Source organism: Dendropsophus ebraccatus, chromosome 5, assembly GCF_027789765.1.
Source record: "Dendropsophus ebraccatus isolate aDenEbr1 chromosome 5, aDenEbr1.pat, whole genome shotgun sequence".
NCBI lineage: Eukaryota > Metazoa > Chordata > Amphibia > Anura > Hylidae > Dendropsophus > Dendropsophus ebraccatus.
In genome coordinates this window covers 29,807,146-29,830,925 of record NC_091458.1, presented here as the reverse complement: position 1 = coordinate 29,830,925, position 23,780 = coordinate 29,807,146, and the positions used below count along the sequence as shown (strand labels likewise).

Below are 23,780 nucleotides of genomic sequence, written 5' to 3'. Positions count from 1 at the left end.
TGTGTCAGACTGGAAAGAATACACCACTTCCTGCAGGACATACAGCAGCTGATAAGTACCGGAAGACTTGACATTTTTAAGTAGAAGTAATTGAGAAATCCATATAGCTTTCATTTACTAGTTGGTTTGAAATTATTTTTTTTTTTTTTTACCGGGTTGTCCCTTTAAAGGCTTACAAGCTTTTGACGTCAAACAGACATTTTAAAAGTTTTGATCATTTGGGGTCTGATATTCAGACCCCCCATTATTGTTAGAACTCAGCAAAGGACTTCACTCTCTGGCTTTGCTGTCTTTTTCATCTTCATCACCATAGCAATGCAGACTATCTCCAGCAATGAGACGGAGAACGCAGCGGAACAGAGAGAAGCGCTCAACCTTGCACTTCTCCCCCTGTGTCTGCTGACATGTTTTATTTTAGTACAGTATCCGCTTTCAAAATATCAAATTGATCATCTTTTCCGACTGTTATGCGTTCCCTGTGTTAACACTCCTGGCATTGTATCCTGAATTCAGCATAATGGAGAGTCTAAGAAAAGACCATTTACTGCTTGCAAAAATGTCTTCCCACTCTGCTTGTTCTTTTCACTTTTTGGTATATCATGTATGAGACCTTCAAGGGGTAATCCTGGATTAGAAAAGGTACATCTAGTTTCTTACAAAAACAGCTCCACCCCTGTCCTTAGGTTGTGTGTGGTATTACAATTCAGCTATATTGATTTTAATAGAAATCAATAGTACAGGTGATTTTAGGAAACTTTGTAATTGGGTTTATTAACCGAAAAATGCATTTTTGTCATGAAAAAGCAGTTTGAAGCTCTCTCCCCTGTCTTTATTGTTCTCTATGGAGAGGGGAGGGGTGGAGGGAGATGAGGCACCAAAACAGGACAACAAAGAGTTAATTTACAGCTACTTCACCGGGCTATCTCCTTTGACTTCAGCGTTGACCTCTGACCTCTGAATAGCAGCTTTCACACAGGTCCCGCTGTGTAATCCTTTGTTCTCTGCTGCCGACTAATCTCCCTCTTCCCTCCTCCCCCTCCCCATAGGTTACACAGGGCTTGACTGATGTAAACCAGTCGATTTCCTAAAAATGAGCAGTGAATGAGAGAGGAGGGAAGGGACCTTGGAAAAGTCTTTTTGAATGCAGATAATGGCATATTTGCCTAATAAACCCAATTACAACGTTTCTTAAAATCGCCTGGACTATTGATTTCTGCAAAAAAAATAAAATAAATGAAACGACAGAGACACTTTATAGGCCCACAAAACATTTCATCTGTATTAGGCTCATGTGACCTGAGCCTCCATTAGATGTTCTCCTAATGTACGTGGTTTACATGACATATATGATCATGTCGAGTATAGATCCAAGCTTAAGATGCAAGAAGCATAGACCCTGACGCTCCAACTACCGTTGACTAAAGCAACCCCCCCCCCCCCCCCCCCAGTAAGAGCAGAGATTGCCTGTATATTTCCTAATGCTAAATGAACCTGTGCTTCCATTTCAGAGGGACGAGTGGATGACCTTAGACTTCATGTCTTTAAAAGCCACATCAACAGGCGCATTAAGAGCGGAGAGACAGAAGGAAAAAACACTGGAGCGTGAACGAGCCGAAGCCGTAGAAAAGGTAACAGAGTCATCCATCTGAGAGAGTGGCGACTGCCTGTGTGAACTGCATCACAAATCGGCATCGGCAAAGTTATGTGTTACGGTGCGTAGTGATAGTGGGAGAAAATAACTATACGTTAGATGTAAAGGGAATCTCCATCTCTACTAACCACGAATAAACTATATTTGCAGTTCCTTAGATACGGCTGCTTGGTGGAGATCCTGGCAGCCATGACGGCTCTCACACATATCTGTCCTTTTTACGGGATTAGTAACTTATGTCATATATCTCCAGTTTGGAAAACCATCAGAAACCTTTGCATACATGTCTGTATAAGGGTGGGCTCACACTGCGTTTTTGCAATCCGCTTTTTTTCATCGTTTTTTTTTTTAAAAAAACGGATTGCAAAAATGGATGCAGTTGTGTGCATCCGTTTTGATCCGTTTTTCCATTGACTACAATTTTAAAAAAAGGGATCCTTTTTTTTGACGGACACAAAAATGTTGCTGACACTATTTTTTTTTGTCCGTTAAAAAAAACGGATGTGTTAAACGGATTGCAAAAACGCAGTGTGAACCCAGCCTAAATGTGTGGATGAGATCAGGAGCTTCATGTGATCCAGAAAACAATGGGGAAGAGACAATTGACATGTCCTAGAGACTTTGTCTATAGGACCTGGACGGTCCCATAAACTTGCGTTGGGAGTCTGTCCAGGTCACGTAACACAGAGAGGAAGACACTGCGCCAAGCAGCGACTTCTCCTGGCTCGTTCTTGGGATTTATGGCATAGAAAAAGTTTCTATAAATGACCGATATCCTCCTGCGCCGTGTTCAGGGCCCAGCTAAATGATCCCGCCACCACTTCCGAGATGGACTTTTTTTTGGCAGTGACATCCCCCTCAGCCAATCACTGGCCGCAGTTCTGTCCCTACTCTGTCAGTGATTGGTTGTGCAGGCTGCCACCCCCAGACGGGTCTATCTTGGAAGTGAAGGTGGGATCATTCAATTAAGACAGGAAGATGGTGCAAGAGGATATTGGGGGAGCGTGGAAAGGTAAGAATAGCCTGTTTGGTGTGTTCTGTGCCTGGGTAATGTTAGGGTGAGACTTAAAATAAAGTCTCTCAGCTATACCTGGGTGCTGCCTAATCAGGGAAGTGATGTGACAGCTGTCCGTGAGTATCAACCAAGACACATGAAAAGCACCTTCAGTGTTCAAGCTGATCTGATTTATCCAGTTAAAATCTGATGCAATCTTTCTAGCTGTGATACTCTTCCCTGTTAGGCCATTTTTGTGCAGTGCAATGATGACTGCACGTGTTTCTTAAGCGATAACCATGGTTAACAGAAGAGAAACAATGATGCCAAGCACCAGTCTCCTTTTAAAGTGTCCAGTGGTGTCATTCTTACTTAATCATGACAGATTGATCTCCAACCCTGTCCTCATCAACACCCACACCTGTGTTAATGGAGCAATCACTGAAACCATGTTAGCTGGTCCTTTTAAGGCAGGGCTGCAATGATGATGAAATGTGTTTTGGGGGATAAAGTTCATTTTCTAGGCAAATATTGACTTTGCAAGTAAATGCTGTTAAGCTGATCACTCTTTATAACATTCTGGAGTATATGCAAATTGTCATTTTAAAAACTGAAGCAGTAGACTGTAAAAATTTGTATTTGTATCATTCTCAAAACTTTTGGCCGTGACTGTATACCGACGTAGAGAAAGCACCCTGACACAGCTGTGTTTCAGCATCGGGTCTCTTCCATGAAAATGGTTAAATAGCCTTGTGACTCTTGCTCATCTGCTGCTATTATCTGGGGAAGCTTTGGCTACTTATTTATTAGAACTGGAGATGAGAGAACCCGGTGCACACTTATATTCATCCGAATCCCGGCCTGCAACATTTGATTACCGCTGGTGGCAGAGGTTGGATGCAGCCATAAGGCTGCCTGGAAACATGGATACAGCCATAGGCTGTATCCATGTTTTCTGGGACTCCTAGGGCTGCATCCAACCTCTGCCACCAGCGGTAATGAAATGTTGCAGGCCGGGATTCGGATGAATATGAGTGTGCACAGGGTTCTCTCATCTCTAATTAAAAGCTATTGAGTACTTGGTCTGTTGTGTCCCCCTACTAGTATGTTGCCATGTATCACATCTATATGTCCCCATGGCCTTATGCACATACTTTATCTTCCCTTTAATTCTATTGAGCACAGAAGAGAGAGCTTTTCTCATGCTGCTCCATCTCGGTATAATAAGATGCGTGTTTGTCGCTGTTGCTATGCTGAATATATACATGACCCGTGTGCTGCACTGGGAGTCATCCTTCCCTGGCGATTCTCTGTTCTGCTGCCTCAGTGACCGGCCAGCCTTAGTATTCGTGCTGACAATATTTGTCTCACTCGTGACTATTCCAAGGTCGTACATCACGCCGACCAGATATCATTGGCCTGGCAGACAGTATTCCTCTCTGTGTAATGTTTACTCAGCTTTATCGCCATAGGTGTAAACCAGAATTGTATTGTCCTCTGGTTTATAGCAACGTCCAGAAACGCACCTTTATGTAAGGAATCTAACTTGGATGTTCTTAATGTGACAGTAAAAAAAATAAAAATAAAAATAGAGAATACCTTCACAATGCAGGACACAGTTTTTACTTGCTATGTACAAATAACGAAGTGGCACATGGCTTCTGTTGTAGTGCGGAGCGGACAGGATCTGGGTGGACCATTGGAACGTATAACAATAAGATATTGGTCCAGTACCAGCTCCATAAAATTGGTTATAAGAAATATGTTGTTGCAGATAAAAAAAAAAATAGACACATGAGCAACCAACACCAAAGCGTTTTCTTAGTCTTGGCATAGGGTCAGGGGCCCATCTACATAGGATGATATAGAAACCCTGCCACAGATTGTATACTGTATTGCAGCTTGAAGCAGAGCTGCCGGCACAAGCCATGAGCAGGTGTGGCGCTGTTGTTACAGGAAAGCCGCCATCTTTTTATAATCCTTTTACAACCCTTTTTAATTTGCCAGTTCCCTTAAAGGAAGGGCTTGGAGAATTTCTATCCTTTTAAAGCAGCGATCCTCAATCTATGGCAAAACTACAACTCTCATCGGACTGCTGAAGGCTTTAAATGGGCCCTGTCACTTTTAAAAGTGTATGGCATATCATACAGGCAGGTTGGAAGTTTTGATGTTCGTACCCTGATCAGTCACTAGAACAAGCTAAGCTTTGTGCTACGTGACAGACGTGTAGCTGCATATAAGACTATGGGACTGTCTTGCAAAGATGCGGAGAAGTATGGAGAGAAGCGTTCAGCTGTGTGCTTCCCTCTCCTTAGTCATTCTAACCTTTGATTAAAGTCTATTGTGACCCTCCAGTGTTACTCTTCCACCTGGTCTGACTTTGGTTATGGACGGATGCAGCTGTACGCTAGGTGGGACATGGTCAGCCATGTGACACCCAGCATGTATCATGTATCTGATTAATATTACCAGTGCACCATACTCTCTGGGTGCTGTATGACTTAGATAGATGTGGTACCTCACACAACCCACAAAAAAGGAGGCGCTCTCTCTAAAAGAAATGTCAATAATTTAAAGGCCTACGTATAAAGACTGCATGAGATTAGACGTGTTTGTCTCCTTGAGTGACTGAATAATTCTAGGTGTCCATAAACCTTTATCACAGAGATGTGTCCTGTGTCTCCTTCCTTCCTGCCGCCCCCACTCTCTCTCTCTCACCCCCGTCATTCATCGCATTAGCTACTAGAGCATTAGCATTTGTCCTTTGCCCCAGGCTTGCATTGCTTTACATTCCCCTCACAATGTGTTGCCGCTGTCACATGAGGATAAGGCTTTTTTTTGCTTTTCAAGGTGATTATCCTTTATATTTATCACGTCTCATTGCTGAGCAGTCACCGTCGCATTTGTAGCTGTGCTGGATAAAAGAGTTACGGACGCTTCAGAGAAAGGAGTCTGTCCTCTTTAACACTGATTTGTATATTAGTAAATCAACAGCAAGATATTTAGAAAGAAATTCCAGTCATTTTAAACAACTTTGGTCCGTGTGATTCCTAACATAGTTGTAAACCACTTCATTTACCAAAAATACCTTTCCCCCCAAAAACAGCTCTAAAGTCTTATACACCAAATGTCTTCCCTGCAATATTCTGTCCACTATCTTTTGTCAGGGAAATTCTGTCCTGTTCTGTCTGTTACTAGAGACAGAATGTGTAGATTGAGGGTGGGGCTTAACATGTGCTGTGTGCAGGAGAAAACCTGCGAAAGCCTGGCTTGTGTTCCTGCTGATCCAAATTGTCTTTGGTAGGTAAATCAAGGATTCCCTCTAATTCCTTACCACCAATAAATCTCAGGGCAGCAGTCCCTTGTGTACTTACTGCTGTATGTGGCACTGCAGTGTGCTTTTCCCCTCGCTTTAGCTTCTAAGCAGAATTCCAGTTCTAAGTTTAACCCCTATATATGTAATATTTGGAGGACTCAAGTTTGCAGTGACTTCTCATTGCGTGCCCAAAGCTTTCTGCTTTAAAGAGATATTCTCATCAGCGTGGCCACTATATAGAATGAATGGAGCATGAGCCGTATAGGTGCGCTGAGAAGGTCCAGCAGTCGGACTCCTAACAATCAGATTGTTATCCTTCATCCTATGGATAGGGGATAACAAGCTTACGTGGGACAAGCCAAGATAAGTGTACACAAGCCCTTAAAGGGATTGTCTAAAATAAGTAAAAATTAAGCAATAAATGTTTAGCTCTTTTTCCAGAAACAGCGCCCCATATGTGCATGGGCTGTTTCTGGTATTACAGCTTTGCAACTAAATGGGATAGTATGGAATGACGTGGCGCTGTTTTTGCAAAGAATGCCTATCAATCTATCTCCACAGTGTGTGTGTGTGTGTGTATATAATATATATATATCTCTTCTTACATCAGTCTTGTTTTTGTCTTGTAGGAGAAGCTGCAGGCCAGGGAATTAAACCCGTTCTGGAAGGACGGCGGTTCAGGATTGCCACCAGAGGAGGGGGATGTAACCTCAGTAAAAAAAGGTAAAAAGCAATTTCCATAGAAGTGTCTTCCAACGTTCAGCTGTCTGTCGGTATATTTCACTGTCACAGCAAAGATCCACAGGAGCCTTGAAAGAATAGAAATTGCATTTCTGCTGCCATAGGAAAGGTAGCGCTCACATTTGTCATCCTATATTAGCGTCCTCATCCTTTTTGTATTTTTTTTTCTTCTACCGTACAGCACATTAACATAAGCGTATTAATCAGGAGCCGTCTTCTGGTGTCCTCCACAGGCGCACCATATCATCCGCATAGTTCACAAGAAATTATCAAAGGCAAAACTCACATTTGGGAGGAAATAAAATGGTTGATTCCTTTAATTGTGGGGAAAAAATATGGATCTAAAAAGTAAAAAATAAACTCATTCATTTGAGTACGAATTTTTGGTGCCCAAAATTTACACCAGTTTACCCCAATTTTCCTGCAGAAAAAAATTCTAACTTTTTGTTTAGTTTTTGTCCATTTTTGTGCTATAGATATACATTTCCAGGAGTGATAGCAGAGGAACAATCACGTTAGAGTTCTAGATAGTACTAGCATGAATGGAAGTTTTTACAAAAACTGACTTGTCGAGAAAGTTGGCAGGTCCTGTGACAAGTTATTTTTAAAGGAGGAGTCCGGCCAGACCCATTTTGTTTTAGCAAGTGCTGGGGAGAATAAATATATATATATAATATGCTGGTGGCCACATACTGCCGCTCTGGTCGTACTAGGGTCCCGCCTTGGCTGCTGACTGGCAGTGCAGACTTCAAGCGTCACGACCTGGGTCCCCGATTAGACCAGGAAGCGTCCTGGGACCGAGGCGGCAGTATGCGGCCACCAGCACTGGGGCAGGAGAGGTAAGAGCATGTTGTTTCTGATATATGGGTCTGGACGGACTTCTCATTCATAAGGAAACTATCAGCAGGTTGGAGGACTCTAATATGTCTGTATAGTGCACAGGGGCCATAAGGATTAAGGTAAGTTTCTTACCCTAATGCTCAGTTTCTGTTTTTGGGATATTAACACTTTCTTTAATAAGGTAATGAGGTGTTCTGCCCAGGCCAGACTCATTAGCATATTAACTAAATTCCGAATATCTTGAAGCTGGCGCTGAGGATGAAGGTAAGAAACGTACCTTCATCCTCAGGTTAAATTCTTCTAACCCTTTTAAAGGATGCTTTCACATTCCTATATGTACATGAATGGTTATCTGTCACAGGGATCAGAAGTCTTGAATGGTGGGAATCCAGATACCAGAGCACTGCAGTGTCTGACAAAGTGCTATCCGTCTGCATTGGAGTCTGGTACTGACTGAGTTGTAGTACTACACACCACCACAGAAGGAAGACCAGTGCCATATCTGGAGACCAGCGCCATATCTGCATTCAGTGTTGTGATTTTTAGTTTTGATACCAATGTAAAGTAATGGTCTAGCAATATACTGAACTCTCTTGTTGTTATTATGTGAGATTACTATAACTTATTAATACTTGCGGTTTCCTCCAGTTCAGGTTGTTGAAGATGGCGGCCTGGGCTGGCTGAGGAAGTCTCTGCAGAGAATGAAGGAGCAGTCGGAGAGAGAGAAGCGGAGTCTGGAGGACATAGTAGCTGAGAGATACGGAGTAAGAATTGCCTTATGTGCACATTGATTTTGCATTCATAGAATAAGTTCTCAGGTGATCCTTGTTTTGTGTTCTGTTTATTTAAAGGAGAAGTCCGGCGAAAATTTTTATTAAAGTATTGTATTGCCCCCCAAAAGTTATACAAATCACCAGTATACACTTATTAGGGGAAATGCTTATAAAGTGCTTTTCCCCTGCATTAACTACTGCATCAAGGCTTCACTTCCCGGATAACATGGGGATGTCACTTCCCGGATAACATGGGGATGTCACTTCCTGGATAACATGGTGATGTCACTTCCAGGATGAAATGGTGATGTCACTACCTGACTCCCAGAGCTGTGCGCGCTTTATAAGCATTTCCCGTAATAAGTGTATATTGGTGATTTGTATAACTTTTGGGGGGGGGGGGGGTGCAATACAATACTTCAATATAAATTTTTGCCGGACTTCTCCTTTAATGACCTCCAATGTCTGCACATTGTAACTGTGTTCATGTATTCTGTTCTTACAGATTATTTTTTGGTCACTTATACTAACAAGTAAAGAACACTCCAAAAAAGGAGGGGTTGTCTGGTTTAAAAAAAAATATTTTGCATTGAACAATATGTTTTTAAAGTAATTTCTGTTGTTTTTAGCATAAGCATTCTTCCCCCATCTTTAGTTTTCTTCCACGCTTGGTGCTGCTGCTTTCCTGTACAGCTGGGGCAGGCTCTGGATGCAGTCAGTCTGCTTCCTCTTCTGGCAGCTGACAGCACAGTCCCTTCTTACTTCTCCTGAAGATGGATTAGATAGGATTCAGAGCAGCAGAGATACTATGTGACATCCACTCGAGAAACTGGTGAAAGTATAGTGATACGGTACAATACTGGAAAAAAAAAGCCAGTGGAGCCTCATTTAAGAGTCTCGAAACACAGGACTAGCCAGATATCCCTTCGGGAAGGATACAGCCGAGGGGTGGCTCCTGTAGGGAAACCACCAAAACCACCATATTAAGTGGCCCTATAAGTCAATGTAAGGACAAGGGAAAAACCAAGGCAGTGTAGCAGCCGGCAATGTTATTGTTTTGCTGGTCTCCCTGAGATCAGTGATCTGTTTCTCTTATGGCTCTACTAGGCATTGCTCCCACCTAGCCAGAATCCTGCTCTGTGGATGGATACCTGGCCTTGTCATTACATTGACTTATATGGTCACTTAATATGGTGGTTTTGGTGGTTTCCCTACAGGAGCCACCCCTTGGCTGGGTCCTTCTCGGTGGGATATCTGGCTAGTCTGTGTTTCGAGGCTCTTAAATGAGGCTTTACTTTTTTTTTTTTTTTTTTTGCATATTTATGTTTCCCAGGGAGCAATGCACCTACAATTTCACTGCGTTGAGCTCTTTACACTGGCAGCCGACAGTATTATCTTCGGCTGGTCTCCCTGAGATCAGTGATCTGTTTCTCTTATGGAACAATACTGACTGTTTTATATGCAAGGTTTATATTAAGCATGTATGACCTCCAGCATTCAGCTCAGTAGGTGGACGTGCACACTGCTAAACAGGTTAACCACTAGGTGGCAGCATATTGTGTGTAAAAACAAACCAACAAAAAAAAGTAAATATTATAAATGACCAATGGGTTATGGTTTCTGGTTGTCCTAGTAAGTGTGTCAGACCTTGACGTGGTCTAACTGGTGCTCCATCTTACACTATAACAATTGGCACAGCTATGAACGTTTTATTACTTATTTCCTTGCAGTCTATGGAAATCTTCCAGAGTAAAATGGAAGCTGCGGAGAAAGCGGCATCGCAGAATTTTAGTGGAGAACAGGATGATAGAAGAGAGAGGTGGAGAAAATCAAAATATCACGACCAAGACTCAAGATATCCGAAACCAGACAGATCCGGTGACTATGACCGAAAACGTGACCACTACAGTGATAGATCTTCCTATAGGCAGAGTAGAGAATATAATTCTGATAAACCCAATGAAGAGGAAGAAGAGGACTCCCGGAGGAGCAGACCAGAATCAGGTCGTAGAGAATATCTAGCGAGACGCCTGGAAGAAGCTACTGATGGAAAGAGCACTGCCTCCAGACTAAAGCACCAGTTTCTAAAACCATCTGAAGATACAGAGAAGTCCAGCGGACTGAAACTTCAGAGCTATGACCGTGACTCCTCTTCTCAAATATCAACAAAAAGTCGCTTCTTAAAACCTACAGATGGTGAACCTCCGCCATTATGGAAGAGGGCGACACCAGGCCGTGTAAAGGAGGAGAACCAGGGATCAAGTAGGAGAGACCGAGAAACTGAAATCGACACCAGTACTAAGAGTGAGAAGCTGCAGGACAGAGAGCCAAGTGTACAGCATCAGGAGTCTCCTGAGGACAGTCCGCCATCATCCTCCCGGTAAGTCTCGGGATCTGTATGTCCTGCTGTTATGGGAGTAGGCTTATTAATAGCTGTTGTGAAGGTGAGTAGACATCATCCAATGCATTTCAGCCATCACCTATAAAGTCTCTGCACTCTGTAATGCCGGGAGGATTAATCACATTGAGGTCATTAGCAACTTGACCTCCGATTAACCTTCCCAGCATTACAGAGTGCAGAAACAGCTGTCCAGGGACACTGTTTATATGAGTGTCTTGGAAGGGAGGGGGCAGACAGAGAACAGCTCATGCCCAGTTTTCTGTGTCTTGAGCAGAAAACAGCAGCTCAGAATTGGGGGAAGGAGACTGAAAAGATAATTACAAGTATAGAATGAATTATTAATCTCCGATTGCACATGTACTTTACCTGAGCAGAATACTCCTTTAAGTTATATTAATATGTTAATGATTAGTTTTGGCGCACTCAATGGGGCGGTCCTTTACTACCCATCAGCTCCTGCAGAATACTTAATAATGGATATCTATCCGGACCTATCGATGGCCACCTTCTTGTCTCCATCCTGTGCTGGATTGCAGGATGACAACCATTTGCCTAATGAAGGATCAGTAGAAGGCAGTACACTTCAGTGCAGGAATACTGCAGTGTATTTTACAAATGATGAAGCAAATGTTTGTTCACGTCATGTAAGAGAAATAAAAAAAATAAATTTTTGATCTTCAACTCTGATGACCTATTGTTCATTGTTGTCAATTGTTTTACTATTACAGTTCTGAGTAGCTCCAGATACATGTGTATCAAAATGAGAGAAGATTATTAGCTGCTGTTGTCCCTTTAAGGCAGGGGTGAGGGCAGGTTCAGCCCACCCATTGATGCAAAACTACAATTCCTATCATGCCTGGAGAGCCATGTGTGTGCATGATGAGAGTTGTAGTTTTGTCACAGCTGGAGGGCCGAAGGTTCCTTACTCTTCTATATGTTGAGGCCCATGGTGAGACTAACCATTCATTCCATACTTCCGTTATTATCTATTCCCTCTTCCTTTCCCAGTTCTGAGCTGCTGCTTTCTTCTAAAGACACAAAAATCTGTGTGTGAGCTTTTCTCTGTCTCCTCCCTCCTCCCCTCCCTTCTGAAATGGCTGATGTAAACAAGTCCCTGTCTGCAACTTTGTAATACTGGGAGGGTTAGTTGCAGTGAGTTCATTAGCGATTTGACCTCCCACCCTCCCAGTATTACAAAGAAACTACAAAGTTGCAGTTACATCCTATACATCAGCCGTCTCGGAAGGGAGGGGGTAGGAGGTCAAGTTGCTGATGAACTCACTGTGACTAACCCTCCCAGCATTACAAAGTTGCAGACACAGACTTGTTTACATTAGCCATTTGGTGAGGGGGGAGGAGGAGGAGAGAGACAGAAAAAATCTCACACAAAATTTTTTTTGTGACTTCAGCAGAAAGCAGCAGCTTGGAACTGGGGGAAGGAGACTGAATAGATTATAACAAGTATGGAAGGAATGGATATTCTCGCCTGGCAGCAACATATGAAAAGTTATGTTTTAACGGAATACTCCTTTAGGGTAGCTTCACATGTACCGATCCGCAGCGGATTTTACGCTGCGATTTGCGGATCCGGGTACAGTGAAGTTCTATTGGGTCCCATACCTGCACCGGAATTTTCATTCCCCTGCAGATATGGGACCCGGCCCCTTTAACATACATTACCTGCTCGGCGCTGCGGCTGTGTGAAGCTCCCGGTTCCCCTTGTTCCCCTTGTTCCCCATCAGCCAATCTGTCCTGCCGTGCAATCCGTAAAATCCGCTGCGGATCTGGTACGTGTGAAACTACCCTTAAGGGAACCTGTCCTTTACATTTATGCTGCCCGAACAAATAGTCATCAGGACAGTCCCCATTCTCCCTCCTCTACCAGCTTTCCCTAGACCCAAACAGGAAGTGACCTATCAATGATGGCAATAATTGGTTCTCTTTAAAGGGTCTTTTCAGGATTGCAAATCTCTCCTTTAATACAGAACGCATAAGGACAGATAACCGTCCTGCAGTTCTCTCACATAGAGGGTTAACACTAAAGCGCTGCTCCGGCCTCTGTTAATGCTGCTCGCCGTATTTATTTCTTATCTCAGTTTATTTTTATCTAGTGACATTTTTTTCCTGTTGTTTGGAATAATTTAGCTACAAAGCGCCTCTATTAATCCTGGCTTTCTGGTGTGTGGCAGAGGTCAGCGAGTTCTTTGTGTAGACCCGCCACGTTCTGAATAGGTTAAGAAAACAGCATAAAAGAGGAACGGAGCTGAAAGCTTTCCTAATTGATAACCACCCGCCGCTTCCGCTGGTTTTGCAAGCCCAAATCTCAGAGAGCGACAGCGAGGAAATACATTTGTTACTCTCCCTATCAGACCGTACGGCTTCTCCGCTTTCTAGTTTCCTGCAGCTCAGCAGACCCAGATCTATTAGTTTTTTATCGTTTCGTCTCCATATGTGCGCGGTACACACAGCTAGACCGCTCCTCTGATATTAGTGGCGGAGAGAATGGGAAGTCGCCTCCTCGCCGTCCCCCATAATGAACTTCCATCAGTTGTGTTTGTATGTGCCATTGCAAATGCACCAGAATAGTAAAAAAAAAACGTAACTTTTTCTACTTTTGTTATGGATTTTAGCAACTTTGCAACAACCGAGAAGAACGGACTTGGTCAAAAATTAAGCTAATGGGTTTCTTATCCCCAATGCCAGAAGAGTATTCAATTATATGCTCAATGAATATTACGGTGCTTTGCAGCAGGTCCCTGGCCAGGAGCGCTGCTGTGAAGCCAGCATTGCTACCCATTCCCCAGCGTATAATAGTGATGGCATAACCTACGATTTGCCATACTTTTTCAAGATGGATACAGCTTTAGCGTCCATTCATGCGTACAGGATCTGCAGCAGATTTATTGCCGTAGTCATTGATGAACACTGCGTTAAAGCGAATGTACCATCCGGTGTCTCGTTTTTTTTTTCTTTTTCATTAGCGGATCAGTGCCAGCACGGGGATCCTGGTGGCGCAATCCCCAATCCATGCTGTAAGCCATTCTTTTGCCATGCACCAGCCTGGCTCTGTTTGCTGGGGCAGGCCCTCTTTTCCCCAGTGGGACCAGATCCCCTCCCCTCTGTGACATGACTCCATTAGACTCAATGGAGCCGCTTCACAGAGGAGCGGTATTCGTCACCCAGCACATAGAGCTGCACCGGTGTTTGGGAAAAGAACTGTGCCGAGCAAAGGGAACCAGGCGGCTTTCAAAAGAGGGACTGCGCCACCGGGATCCCAGCGCTATCAACTACACAGTAATGATTCACTTTAAAGGCAAACTAACAGCAGGTTGGAAGAATCTGGTGCACAGGACCGGGAATGAAGGTAGGTCTCTTACCTTCATCCTCAGTGCTGTTTTCTTTAAATCTTCCATTTTATTAATATGTAAATTAGGCTGTTTGGTGCCCTGGATGTGGGACTACAGCTCCCAGTGCATCAAAAAACCACCCCTCTTTATGAGTATTCATCCAGTGCTCTGCAGCAATGATGTCATTGTAGAGCATCGGATATGTTGATAAGGAGGGGCAGGCGGTGGCGGGAATAATGTACTGAGGACTGTAGTCAGCATCTCTGGCTCTGTGGGCACAGCTTGATAGAGCTTTTTCCTTCCCTTTAACATGCACAGACATCTTTGCTTATCTTGGAGTCCACTTAAAGGAGCAGTCCAGCGAAAGTTTTTATTCAAGTATTGTATTGTCCTCCAAAAGTTACACAAATCCCCAATATACACTTATTACAGGAAATGCTTATAAAGGGCTTTTTTCCCTGCACATACTACTGCATCAAAGCTTCACTTCCTGGGTAACATGGTGATGTCACTTCCTGGATAATATGGTGATGTCACTTCCTGGTTAACATGGTGATGTCACTTCCTGGTTAACATGGTGATGTCACTTCCTGGATAACATGGTGATGTCACTTCTTGGATAACGTGGGGATGTCACACCCCGACTCCCAGAGCTGTGTGGGCTGTGGCTGCTGGAGAGGATGATGGCAGAGGGATGCTTAGTGTCCCTCCAGTGCCCTGTGTCCCTCAGTGTCTCTCTGCCATCATCCTCTCCAGCAGCCACAGCCCGCACAGCTCTGGGAGTCTGGTTGTGACATCACCATGTTATCCAGGAAGTGACATCACCATGTTATCCAGGAAGTGAAGCCTTGATGCAGTAGTAAGTGCAGGGAAAAAAAGCACTTTATAAGCATTTCCCATAAGTGTATTTTGGTGATTTGTATAACTTTTGGGGGGCAATACAAAACTTTAATAAAAAATTTTGCCGGACTTCTCCTTTAAGAACCCAACAGTAAATTGTGTGTATGCAGAAAGCTGATTGGCGGTGCTGTCGGTTGTTGGAAACCCTACCGGTCAGATATTGATGATGTATCATGAGAATAGCCCATCAATGACCAAGTCTTAAAAAAAACCCTTTTAATAAATTACTACACTATGTGTTCATTACCATGTTCCTGGCCCTGCCATTCTGTGCTGTCACCTGTAGATCTGCGTCATTATAAGGCAGCGATATTATCAATATAGATTGTGTAATGCTGAGGAGGGGCCCTTTAAATCTGCGTTCTGGGCCGTGCCTCCTGTTTAATAACTTGCTATTAGTCGAGCCATTAACCTTGTAATTTTTAGCTAATACCGCTCATCCAGGCAGCGTGCTGGCCGCAGATGGTCCCAGGGGGGCGCTTGACACGCACATTCATTAGACACTAATTTGTTTGCAGCATCTTGCAGTATTTTTCCACGCTCCTCATTGACGAGTAATTTCTTCGCTCTGACGTTACTTGCCGGAATGGACATCTTTACTGCTAGAATGACGGCTCGATATTGGCTTTCAATCAAAGAGCCTCATGTCCAGGCTCTTAAGCAGCAAAGTTTGATTCCCTTCAGTAATATAGAAAGTTCTGAATGTGCAGCTGAGTTGTAAAGTGTTGACGCATCCAGTCGAGCGCTGCAAAAAATCTAATCTTGTATCCTAGTGGTAGGGTTGTCTGAAATGGGGAAAAACAGATAAAAAAAAATATGGTTACTTGAATTTATCAACGCTATCCCCAAAGACTCTCTCTGTGGAGAGTCTTTGGGGATAGCGCTAATAAATTAAAGTACCCATTTTTTTTCTGTTATTACTACTACGGGCCCCTGTTGGGAGTATCCCGTTTGTGGTACATCAGCTGCTTTTCGTCTATCAGACGCACCCTTTGACCTTCCAGGGCCACACTGCATCAAGGGATCCTATGATCGTTTTGGGTGTGAGGTTAAATGGTCACTGTCATTTCAAACAACTTCAATGTGCTCTGTAAATGTTTTCTAAATCACTTCATTTCCCAATAACGTCTCTTTACCCCAGAAAAACAGTTGTATCGTTGTGACCACTAGGTGTCTCTTTTGTGCAGTCTGCTTTTCAAAGCCTGTTGCTAGGGGAATCCTGTCTCTAGTAACATTGACTGCAAGATAAAATACAGGAAGTGGGGGCTAAGCTTATTGCTGTGTGGAGAAGAGAGCATACAGGCATAGAGACCTCTACCTGCACTGTCCTATTTATAAAGATGGCCGGACCATAGTAACAGAAAAGCACTTTTGCCCCTCTACCTTTCGTCTCCATCCTCTCCTCATAGTCTGAAAGCTCATGTGACCAGGCCCCTCACACCTATGTATTTACCCCCAGAATTGTAAAGTGCTGCGCAATCTGTTGGTGCTATATACATAAAAAATATTTATTATTATTATTATTATTATTATTTACCAATCATAAAGCAATGACAAATTAGCAATGTCGATGCTTAGTGGATATTTGTGTGCTGACTTCTATGTTGTTCCATGCAGACCTGAACCAAGACCACAGCCCGTCCAGATACTCGGCGAGGAGGAGATGAACAAGCTCGGTGCCAAGATTGTCAAGGCCGAAATAATGGGGAACACGGTAAGTGTGTGTACAGAACCATACTTTCTATAGCTCTGGGGTCCAGATTGTGACGTCTGAAGGCTCTGACTGTCTATTGTATTTCCTCTAATGCTAAATAGATGGCGCATACACTGCAGGACTGACCTGTAATCATGGCGTCCATATGGGCTATACGTCCCATGCCATAACTATATGTATAGAGTTTGTTCATATATCCCTTTGCTTCTTATACTATTCTAAGATGTGTGTTCACTAGATGTTTTTGTAGAAATCCCATTCTTCTACAAGAGCTCAAGGGCTCTAGTCCCCAACAGTGATGGCTTTTGAGTGAGCGTGTCTGGCTTGCATTTGGCATTCAGGTCCCCTTTAAGTGTTCAGACAAACAAGAGACATCCACATGTAGACAGCTGTTTTGTGTTTTTTGCCCCCATTGGCCTGGTACCATCTCCATGCTTTATATTGACAAGGAGCAGGAACCCTGAAACTCTCATACAGATGGGTGAGTTTTCCTTTATAAGGAGATTTTGCTTTGGCTGATGACCCTAGCTTCAAGATGCTTTAATGGATTGTACATAGACTTACGGCCCCTATATACATTAGAAATAAGTCGCTGAGACTGGCAGTTGCATTGGGGCCTCCTGATTCTTCCCTGAAAGATGATGTCGGGGAGAGAAGGATCCGGCGTGTTTGATATTAATTGCCCAGTTCTTTTGTTCTCGGAGAGACTAGCAGCTACCAGAGTCTGGGGACAGCTTACATTTAAAAAATGAACACATTGCCACACCAAGTGTTCATGTGTATGGGAGGAATCAAGAAAGAAGGTATTTTACTTAAAGCTATTGCATTGTTAGGTTATTGTTACTGATGACTGGTTTTGCAGTTCTTTTTCAGTATGAGGGTAAAAAAAAAAGTTAAGTAAAGAAGCTATACTCCCTGCCATAATCTCTCTTGCTGCCGTTCTGATGGCACTAGGTCCCCATTGCTGTCCTACTTTTCAGGCTTGCTATGATTCTTTTGTTCAAGAAATCCCCACTCGGATAATAAATGGTGGCAGTGAATAAATAAGACGTCATAGAAAGCAGGAATAGGGGACAGGGAATTAGGGCAGGTGAGTATGACTTTTCTATGTTTACAGCACTTGGAATTGTTGAAAGGGTACCTAAACTTTCATCAAACTTCTCACCTGGCAAAAGTTTTGACGGGTGGGGGGGTGGGGATGGGGGGCAGGTGCCAAAACCCCCACAAATCTAAATCAAATTCTAATTGTCACTGCTCTAACTGCTATACACCACTTACCTTCTCCAAGCATATCCAATTAGCATTGATCACAACGAGTGGGCACAGGACTTGGCATTGGTTGAAGGTCTTGCCACCCAGATTCCCACTGTTGGTATGACATGGTAAAAGTTGTTTTTATAACCTTTAGGTAGCCTAAAAAAAAAGAAAAACTTTTGGGACTAGAAAACCCCTTTAATCCAATCCCTATAGAAAGTTCTGGAGGCCACGGGGACAGCGGAGCTTTGCAGACGCTAATCCCGTCAGACAGTGTTTGTCCTGAGTCTCTGCACTTTTATTAATGTTGTTATTTCCAGCAGTAATAAAACCTCACCAGGGTGCGATATAAACTAATAATGTGTGCGGTGCTATTCGCACATCACGGCAAAATGAATCGCTTAATTATATAACCAACTTGGCAGTAATGAGTAGATCTGGTTTTGTGTTATTGCAGAATATCAATTAAGTGTCTGGAGATTGATTATCCGCCTGGTATATTAATTTAAATGACGCTTCCTTATTCCCCAGATCTATGGAGGCATTCAGCGCAGTGTGCAGATATTTTGTGCATTGTTACACTTCAAATAAATGAGATCGATCATAAATCTTTAATTCTATTTTTTTTTACGTTTTGTTGAATATATTGTTGTCAAGGTTAAAGAAAAACTCTGTATTAAATCATACACGCAGTCTCCTAATTTAAAGGGAACCTGTCACCAGGGACACGGGCACAGAGCCCGCCCGAACCCCCAGTGCAGCCCCCGGATACTTATCCCTCCGGCGAGTTCCGCTCCTGGAGCCAGTCCCGGGACAAAGATATCAGCGCCCGAAGCCATGCACGTGCTGTATGCAAATTACCTGAGATGAGTCCGATGCCCATAGAGAATGAATGGAGCCGTCATTCTCTATCGGACATCGGACTCATCTCTGCAGTGCGCGTGCACGTCTGCGGGGACAGGTTCCCTTTAACCCTCTGGTGGTGGCTTATGTCTCTTAGAACAAAGGGGTTAGGTGGTGAGAATCCATCTCTCCTGACCCCCTATCTCCACCAATATCATCTCTTGGTCGAGACTCAGAAGACCCCCATACACCTTTTAAAGACATACTCTGGGCAAGGGTAAGGGTAAAAACAAGGAGGGCAGTGGATGGTGGGGACATAATAGGAAAGTGACACTTACCTTTACAGCCCCCCCCCCCCCCTGCAGTGCAGCGTCGACACTCAGTTACTTGCTGGTCTCCTGTATCTCCTGATCCAGTGACCTCACACCCTGTTCAGGAACGCCCATCATCCAGTCAGGGACAGAGACGGGACATCTCTGCAGTCAATGTCTGGCTGTGGGATCATGATGACACAGGAACAGGGAGATTCAGGTAATCCAAATGCTGACAGTGAGCGGGTGGCGCTTCGGCAGCACCACCGGGACAAGTAAGTATCACTTCATTATTGTGTTCCCACCACTCCGTGTGTGGGCAAGTTGCTTGTTTCCAATTCTGACCCTCCCATCAGCATGGTATAACAGAGGTCTGGATTACTATAGCCAAGCAATTTACTTTTTTTTTTTTTTTTTGCTCAGAATGATGTATCACTTACATTGTTCTGTGCAGCTGATCCAGAGATATCCTCCTGTACAACATGGACAATAAGTAGTCCTCTCTATTATGTGCATGAGCCCAGTAGTCCTGGATATTCATGAGAAGCAGAAATCTCCACCCACCAGCTGCTTTGTATAGGCAGTCACCTGTCAATCAGCAGTTGGAGGGCGGAGGGAGGGGTGTGGAAATAATCCTATTCTCCTACAAATTAGGAGGACGGCTGAACAGACTGATGTAAGTAATACACCGATCTGTTTAGCATTTCTGTCACTGGTTTATGCTGCCCTCATTCAAGATAGCATAAATCTAGTGACAGATTCCCTTTAAACATTTTAAAAAATAATCTTCTGTTGGCCGCGCCCCCATCTAATAGGCTTGGTGATTGACAGCTATCAATCATTTGAGTGTCCCACCTACTGGGCTCCTCATGTAAGAATAAGCAGGGACCTCAATCCTCAGTGGTGACTGGTTCCCTTGCTTTAAAGAAATGAGTAGTCCACCTCTCTATATTTCTTGAAGCAGTGGCTGTAGTCTCCATGATGGGCAGATGGCTTCTATTAGAAGCTAAGGTAATAAAGATGAGTTGAAATCTGGTTATCTAAAGATTAAAGGGGTAGTGCGGTGTTAGACATTTATTCACTTAATAACACACATTAAAAAGTTATTCAACTTTGTAATGTCTGTTATTTAAGTGAATGGCCCCCTTCCCTGTGTATCCCCCACCCCCGGAAGTGTGGTGCATCATAATCACCGCATTACTGTCGACCCTGGCCGCCATCTTAGGTTGATTGCGTCATCTTTAGGAGGCCGGTTGGACCGCTCCAGCCGCCCCCTATGCCGTCCCCCCCTCTGGTAGGTCCTCAGCTGCTCAGCCGCGATTGGCTGAGCATAGTTATGCTCAGCCAATCGCGGCTAAGCAGCTGATGACGCGCCGGGGTGTGTGTGTGTGTGGCATGAGGGATGACTGTAGCGGTCCGGCCGGCCTCTTGGAGATTACGTCATTGTCCCAAGATGGCTGCCGGGGTCGACAGTAATTCGGTGAGTATAATGCACCACACTTCCCGGGGTAAGGGGGAAAAGAGGAAGGGGGCCATTCACTTAAATAACACACATTAAAAAGTTGTATAACTTTGTAATGTGTGTTATTTAGTGAATAAAAGTCTAACACCGCACTACCCCTTTAAGATGTAAAGCCCAGGAGGGTCCGGAGGCTGTGCCCCAGCAGCCGCATGCACCTCACAGGCATAATACAGCCCAATTCAAGGAGGGACAGCAGGGCCGGCTCCAGGTTTTTGTGGGCCCTTGGGTGACAGAGCCTTAGCGGGCCCCTTTGAGGAGCAAATCATGGAGATAAAGGCGAGGAAAGATTTGCAGCAGAAGAAACATGCGGCTGCTGCATGTCTTTCTCCTCCGGTATCTCCTGATCTCTGCGAGTGTCACATTGCAAAAGCTATATACAGGAGAGAACTAGAAGCTCCAGCATGTCCATGTTGAATATATCACAGACAGGAGCCGTATACAGGAGAACTAGAGGTCTCAGCATGTCCATGTTGTGTGTGTGTATATCTATCTATCACTGCAGGAGCTGTATACAGGAGAACTAGAGCCTCTAGTTCTCCTGTATACAGCTCCTGCTATGTGTATTTAACATGGACATGCTGGGGCTTTTAGTTCTCTTGTATACAGCTCCTGCAGTGATATACAGTATATATACACAACGTGGACATGCTGGGGCTTTTAGTTCTATTGTATACAGCTCCTGCAGTGATACACAGTATATATATATATATATATACACACACATGGACATGCTGAGCCCTCAGTATCACAGCTGGGCCTGTACACAGAAAACAAGAAGCCCCAGTACATACAGAACAGTTTCCAGAGCCTACCTGCCCTCCATCACGTGTCCGATCACATGACTAGTGACATCATGAAAGGTCCTTCATCCATCATAGCTGCTGAAAGGTCCTTCATCCCCATAGTTGCAGCAGCCACTCAGACGTTTTGTGCCAAAAGACAAGTGCCTGGGGCTCCAGTATGCACGGACGCCCCCCTTACTGTCCCATGCGACCTCTAGGGGCCCAGTCCCCTCTGACAGAGAAAAAAAAAAAAAAAGCAACAGACAGGACTGGGCCCTAGGAAGCTGTGGGCCCCGGCACTTGCCCTAGTTGGCCGGGTGCAGACGCCGGCCCTGAGGGACAGACATTATTAGTGGGGACTAGCCATACTGCTAAACATAACAAAAAGACATAATCCTGGAGATTTATGTGGAGTTCTATATGAACTTACAGACTTAAAAACTATAAAGATTTATACATTACAATGAAATAGAAATCGAAGATGTGTCCCTGCATATTAAGCAGATTTACCGTTGACTAGAAATGCTGAGTGACATCCCCTGAGGGAGCTGTAATGGCGAGCGTATAGTATGTCACACAGGCAGGAGGAGGAAGAAAAAAGCTCCGCTAGAGTCCCTTGCTGATGTATGCATGAATCCTATCTGATGTTACTTGGGGGTCATGCTTTACTTTTATCTGTTGAATTATTTACTAAGCACAGTGCCTGCTTATTATTTGAATCCACTTTTTTTCAGTGCAACTTTGTATCCGTGTTTTTATTTATTTATTTTGTTCTTCAAGGCATATCTGTGTTATTCTTTTTTTATAGCCATCTCATTGCTTTTTTTATTTTTTATAAATAATTTTTTTCTACATTTGCTGCCTTTTGTATAGTTTCCTTGGTTGGTAATAGACACAGATCTATCAGGTTCAGTGTTTGTCGACCAAATTCTGCTCTCTGTTTTAGAGACGGGTTGGGGTTGGAAAAGTAGTTACACATTAGCACATTAGCTTAAATAGTAGACAGGAGGGAGAGACTTCCTGGAGGTGAGCTCACACAAAGGGGAACTCTGAAATGACATCCCATGCTTACATGGATACATAGCTGTCTAAGTAGGGAGGCTATCCATACTTTTTAATCTAGTTGTCTAACGCTATATTCACTAAAGAAAACAAAAAAAAATTATTGCAACTCTGAAGGGGCGTCATCCGAGCCTCACATGCCCTGTTCTGTCTTACAGGAGCTGGCTGCAAAACTCAAAGCGCAACTGGAGGAAGCTCGACAGCAGAAAATAAATCATGCTCAAGACGCAGAGAGAGAAAGGAGAGAGATATCAGAGGTAACGCTATAGAGGAGGCTGCTGGGCCCACATATCAGCACTATGCATGTAGCCAGGATGTGGCCTCATTGTGACATCTATGTTCTAGAAAACATAGATAACCTGGATAGAGATGGAAACCAGTGATATACTACTCTGCTTAAGCTGGTTATACATGTTAGATATGTGCTAGCAAACCCTACAGACTTTCATAGGACCAGCTGGCCATTTAATGCAGTGGTGGGGAACCTCCAGACCTTCAGCTGTTGCAAAACTAAATTTCCATCATACCTGTACAGCCAAAGCTTTGACTGTCCAGGCATGATGGGAGTTTTTAGTTTTGGGCCTTTGCTTCACAAGCACTGATCTGGTTTGTATGGTGGTTTCCAGTAATAGATGTTTGGGAAGAAAGAAATCGGGCATGTTGGATTTCAGCTGCCCTATCTTTTTTTTTCCCCTCTGGGAGATATGCAGCCACCAGAGGTCTCTGCCATTGCCCTTTCTCCTCTGCTCCCAAATCAGAATACATGCACGTTCAGGTGAGTGTATGGGAAAATGAGAAGCTATGCTTCTTGGCTGACTGGTATCTTATGTCTATAGCCAATTTTATGTACCTAGTGCCCTCTGCATATCTTTCCTTGAGCTGTGTCCCCGAGGGCACCGAACCCAGACATCCGTTGCAATCAAGGAATGCCACAGCCTTAAAGTGTCACTGTTGGTTTTTTTTTTTTTTTTTTGCAGCAATCAATAGTCCAGGCGATTTTTAAAAACTTTGTAATTGGGTTTATTAGGCAAATATGCCATTATCTGCATTTATAAAGACTTTCCCCAGGTCCCCCCCCCCTCCTCTCTCTCATTTGCTGCTCATTATCAGGAAATCTTGACTCTTTTACATCAGTCGAGCCCTGTCTTATCTATGGAGAGGGGAGGAGGAAGGAGGGAGATTAGTCACCAGCAGGGAACAAAGGATTACACAGCGCGACCTGTGTGAAAGCCCTATTCAGAGGTCAGAAAGGTCAGTGCTGACTTCAGAGGAGATAGCCCAGTGATGTAGCTGTACATTAACTCTTTGTTGTCCTGATTTGGTGCCTGA

The 23,780-nt window shown here is 43.9% G+C and overlaps 1 protein-coding gene and 1 long non-coding RNA gene across 3 annotated transcripts in view; one reads left to right on the top strand and one right to left on the bottom strand.

The window, feature by feature from the left end:
• Window positions 1–23,780, bottom strand: part of LOC138792387 (uncharacterized) — a 298,550-nt gene that overhangs the window by 38,547 nt on the left and 236,223 nt on the right. The window lies entirely within an intron of this gene.
• Window positions 1–23,780, top strand: part of CWF19L2 (CWF19 like cell cycle control factor 2) — an 89,191-nt gene that overhangs the window by 13,631 nt on the left and 51,780 nt on the right. For both annotated transcript variants that reach the window (XM_069969751.1, XM_069969753.1), the window contains exons 5-10: window positions 1,509–1,628; window positions 6,591–6,684; window positions 8,191–8,306; window positions 10,046–10,695; window positions 16,581–16,677; window positions 22,610–22,708. In XM_069969751.1, coding sequence (XP_069825852.1) covers window positions 1,509–1,628; window positions 6,591–6,684; window positions 8,191–8,306; window positions 10,046–10,695; window positions 16,581–16,677; window positions 22,610–22,708 — 1,176 coding nt within the window. The remainder of the gene's footprint in view (window positions 1–1,508; window positions 1,629–6,590; window positions 6,685–8,190; window positions 8,307–10,045; window positions 10,696–16,580; window positions 16,678–22,609; window positions 22,709–23,780) is intronic.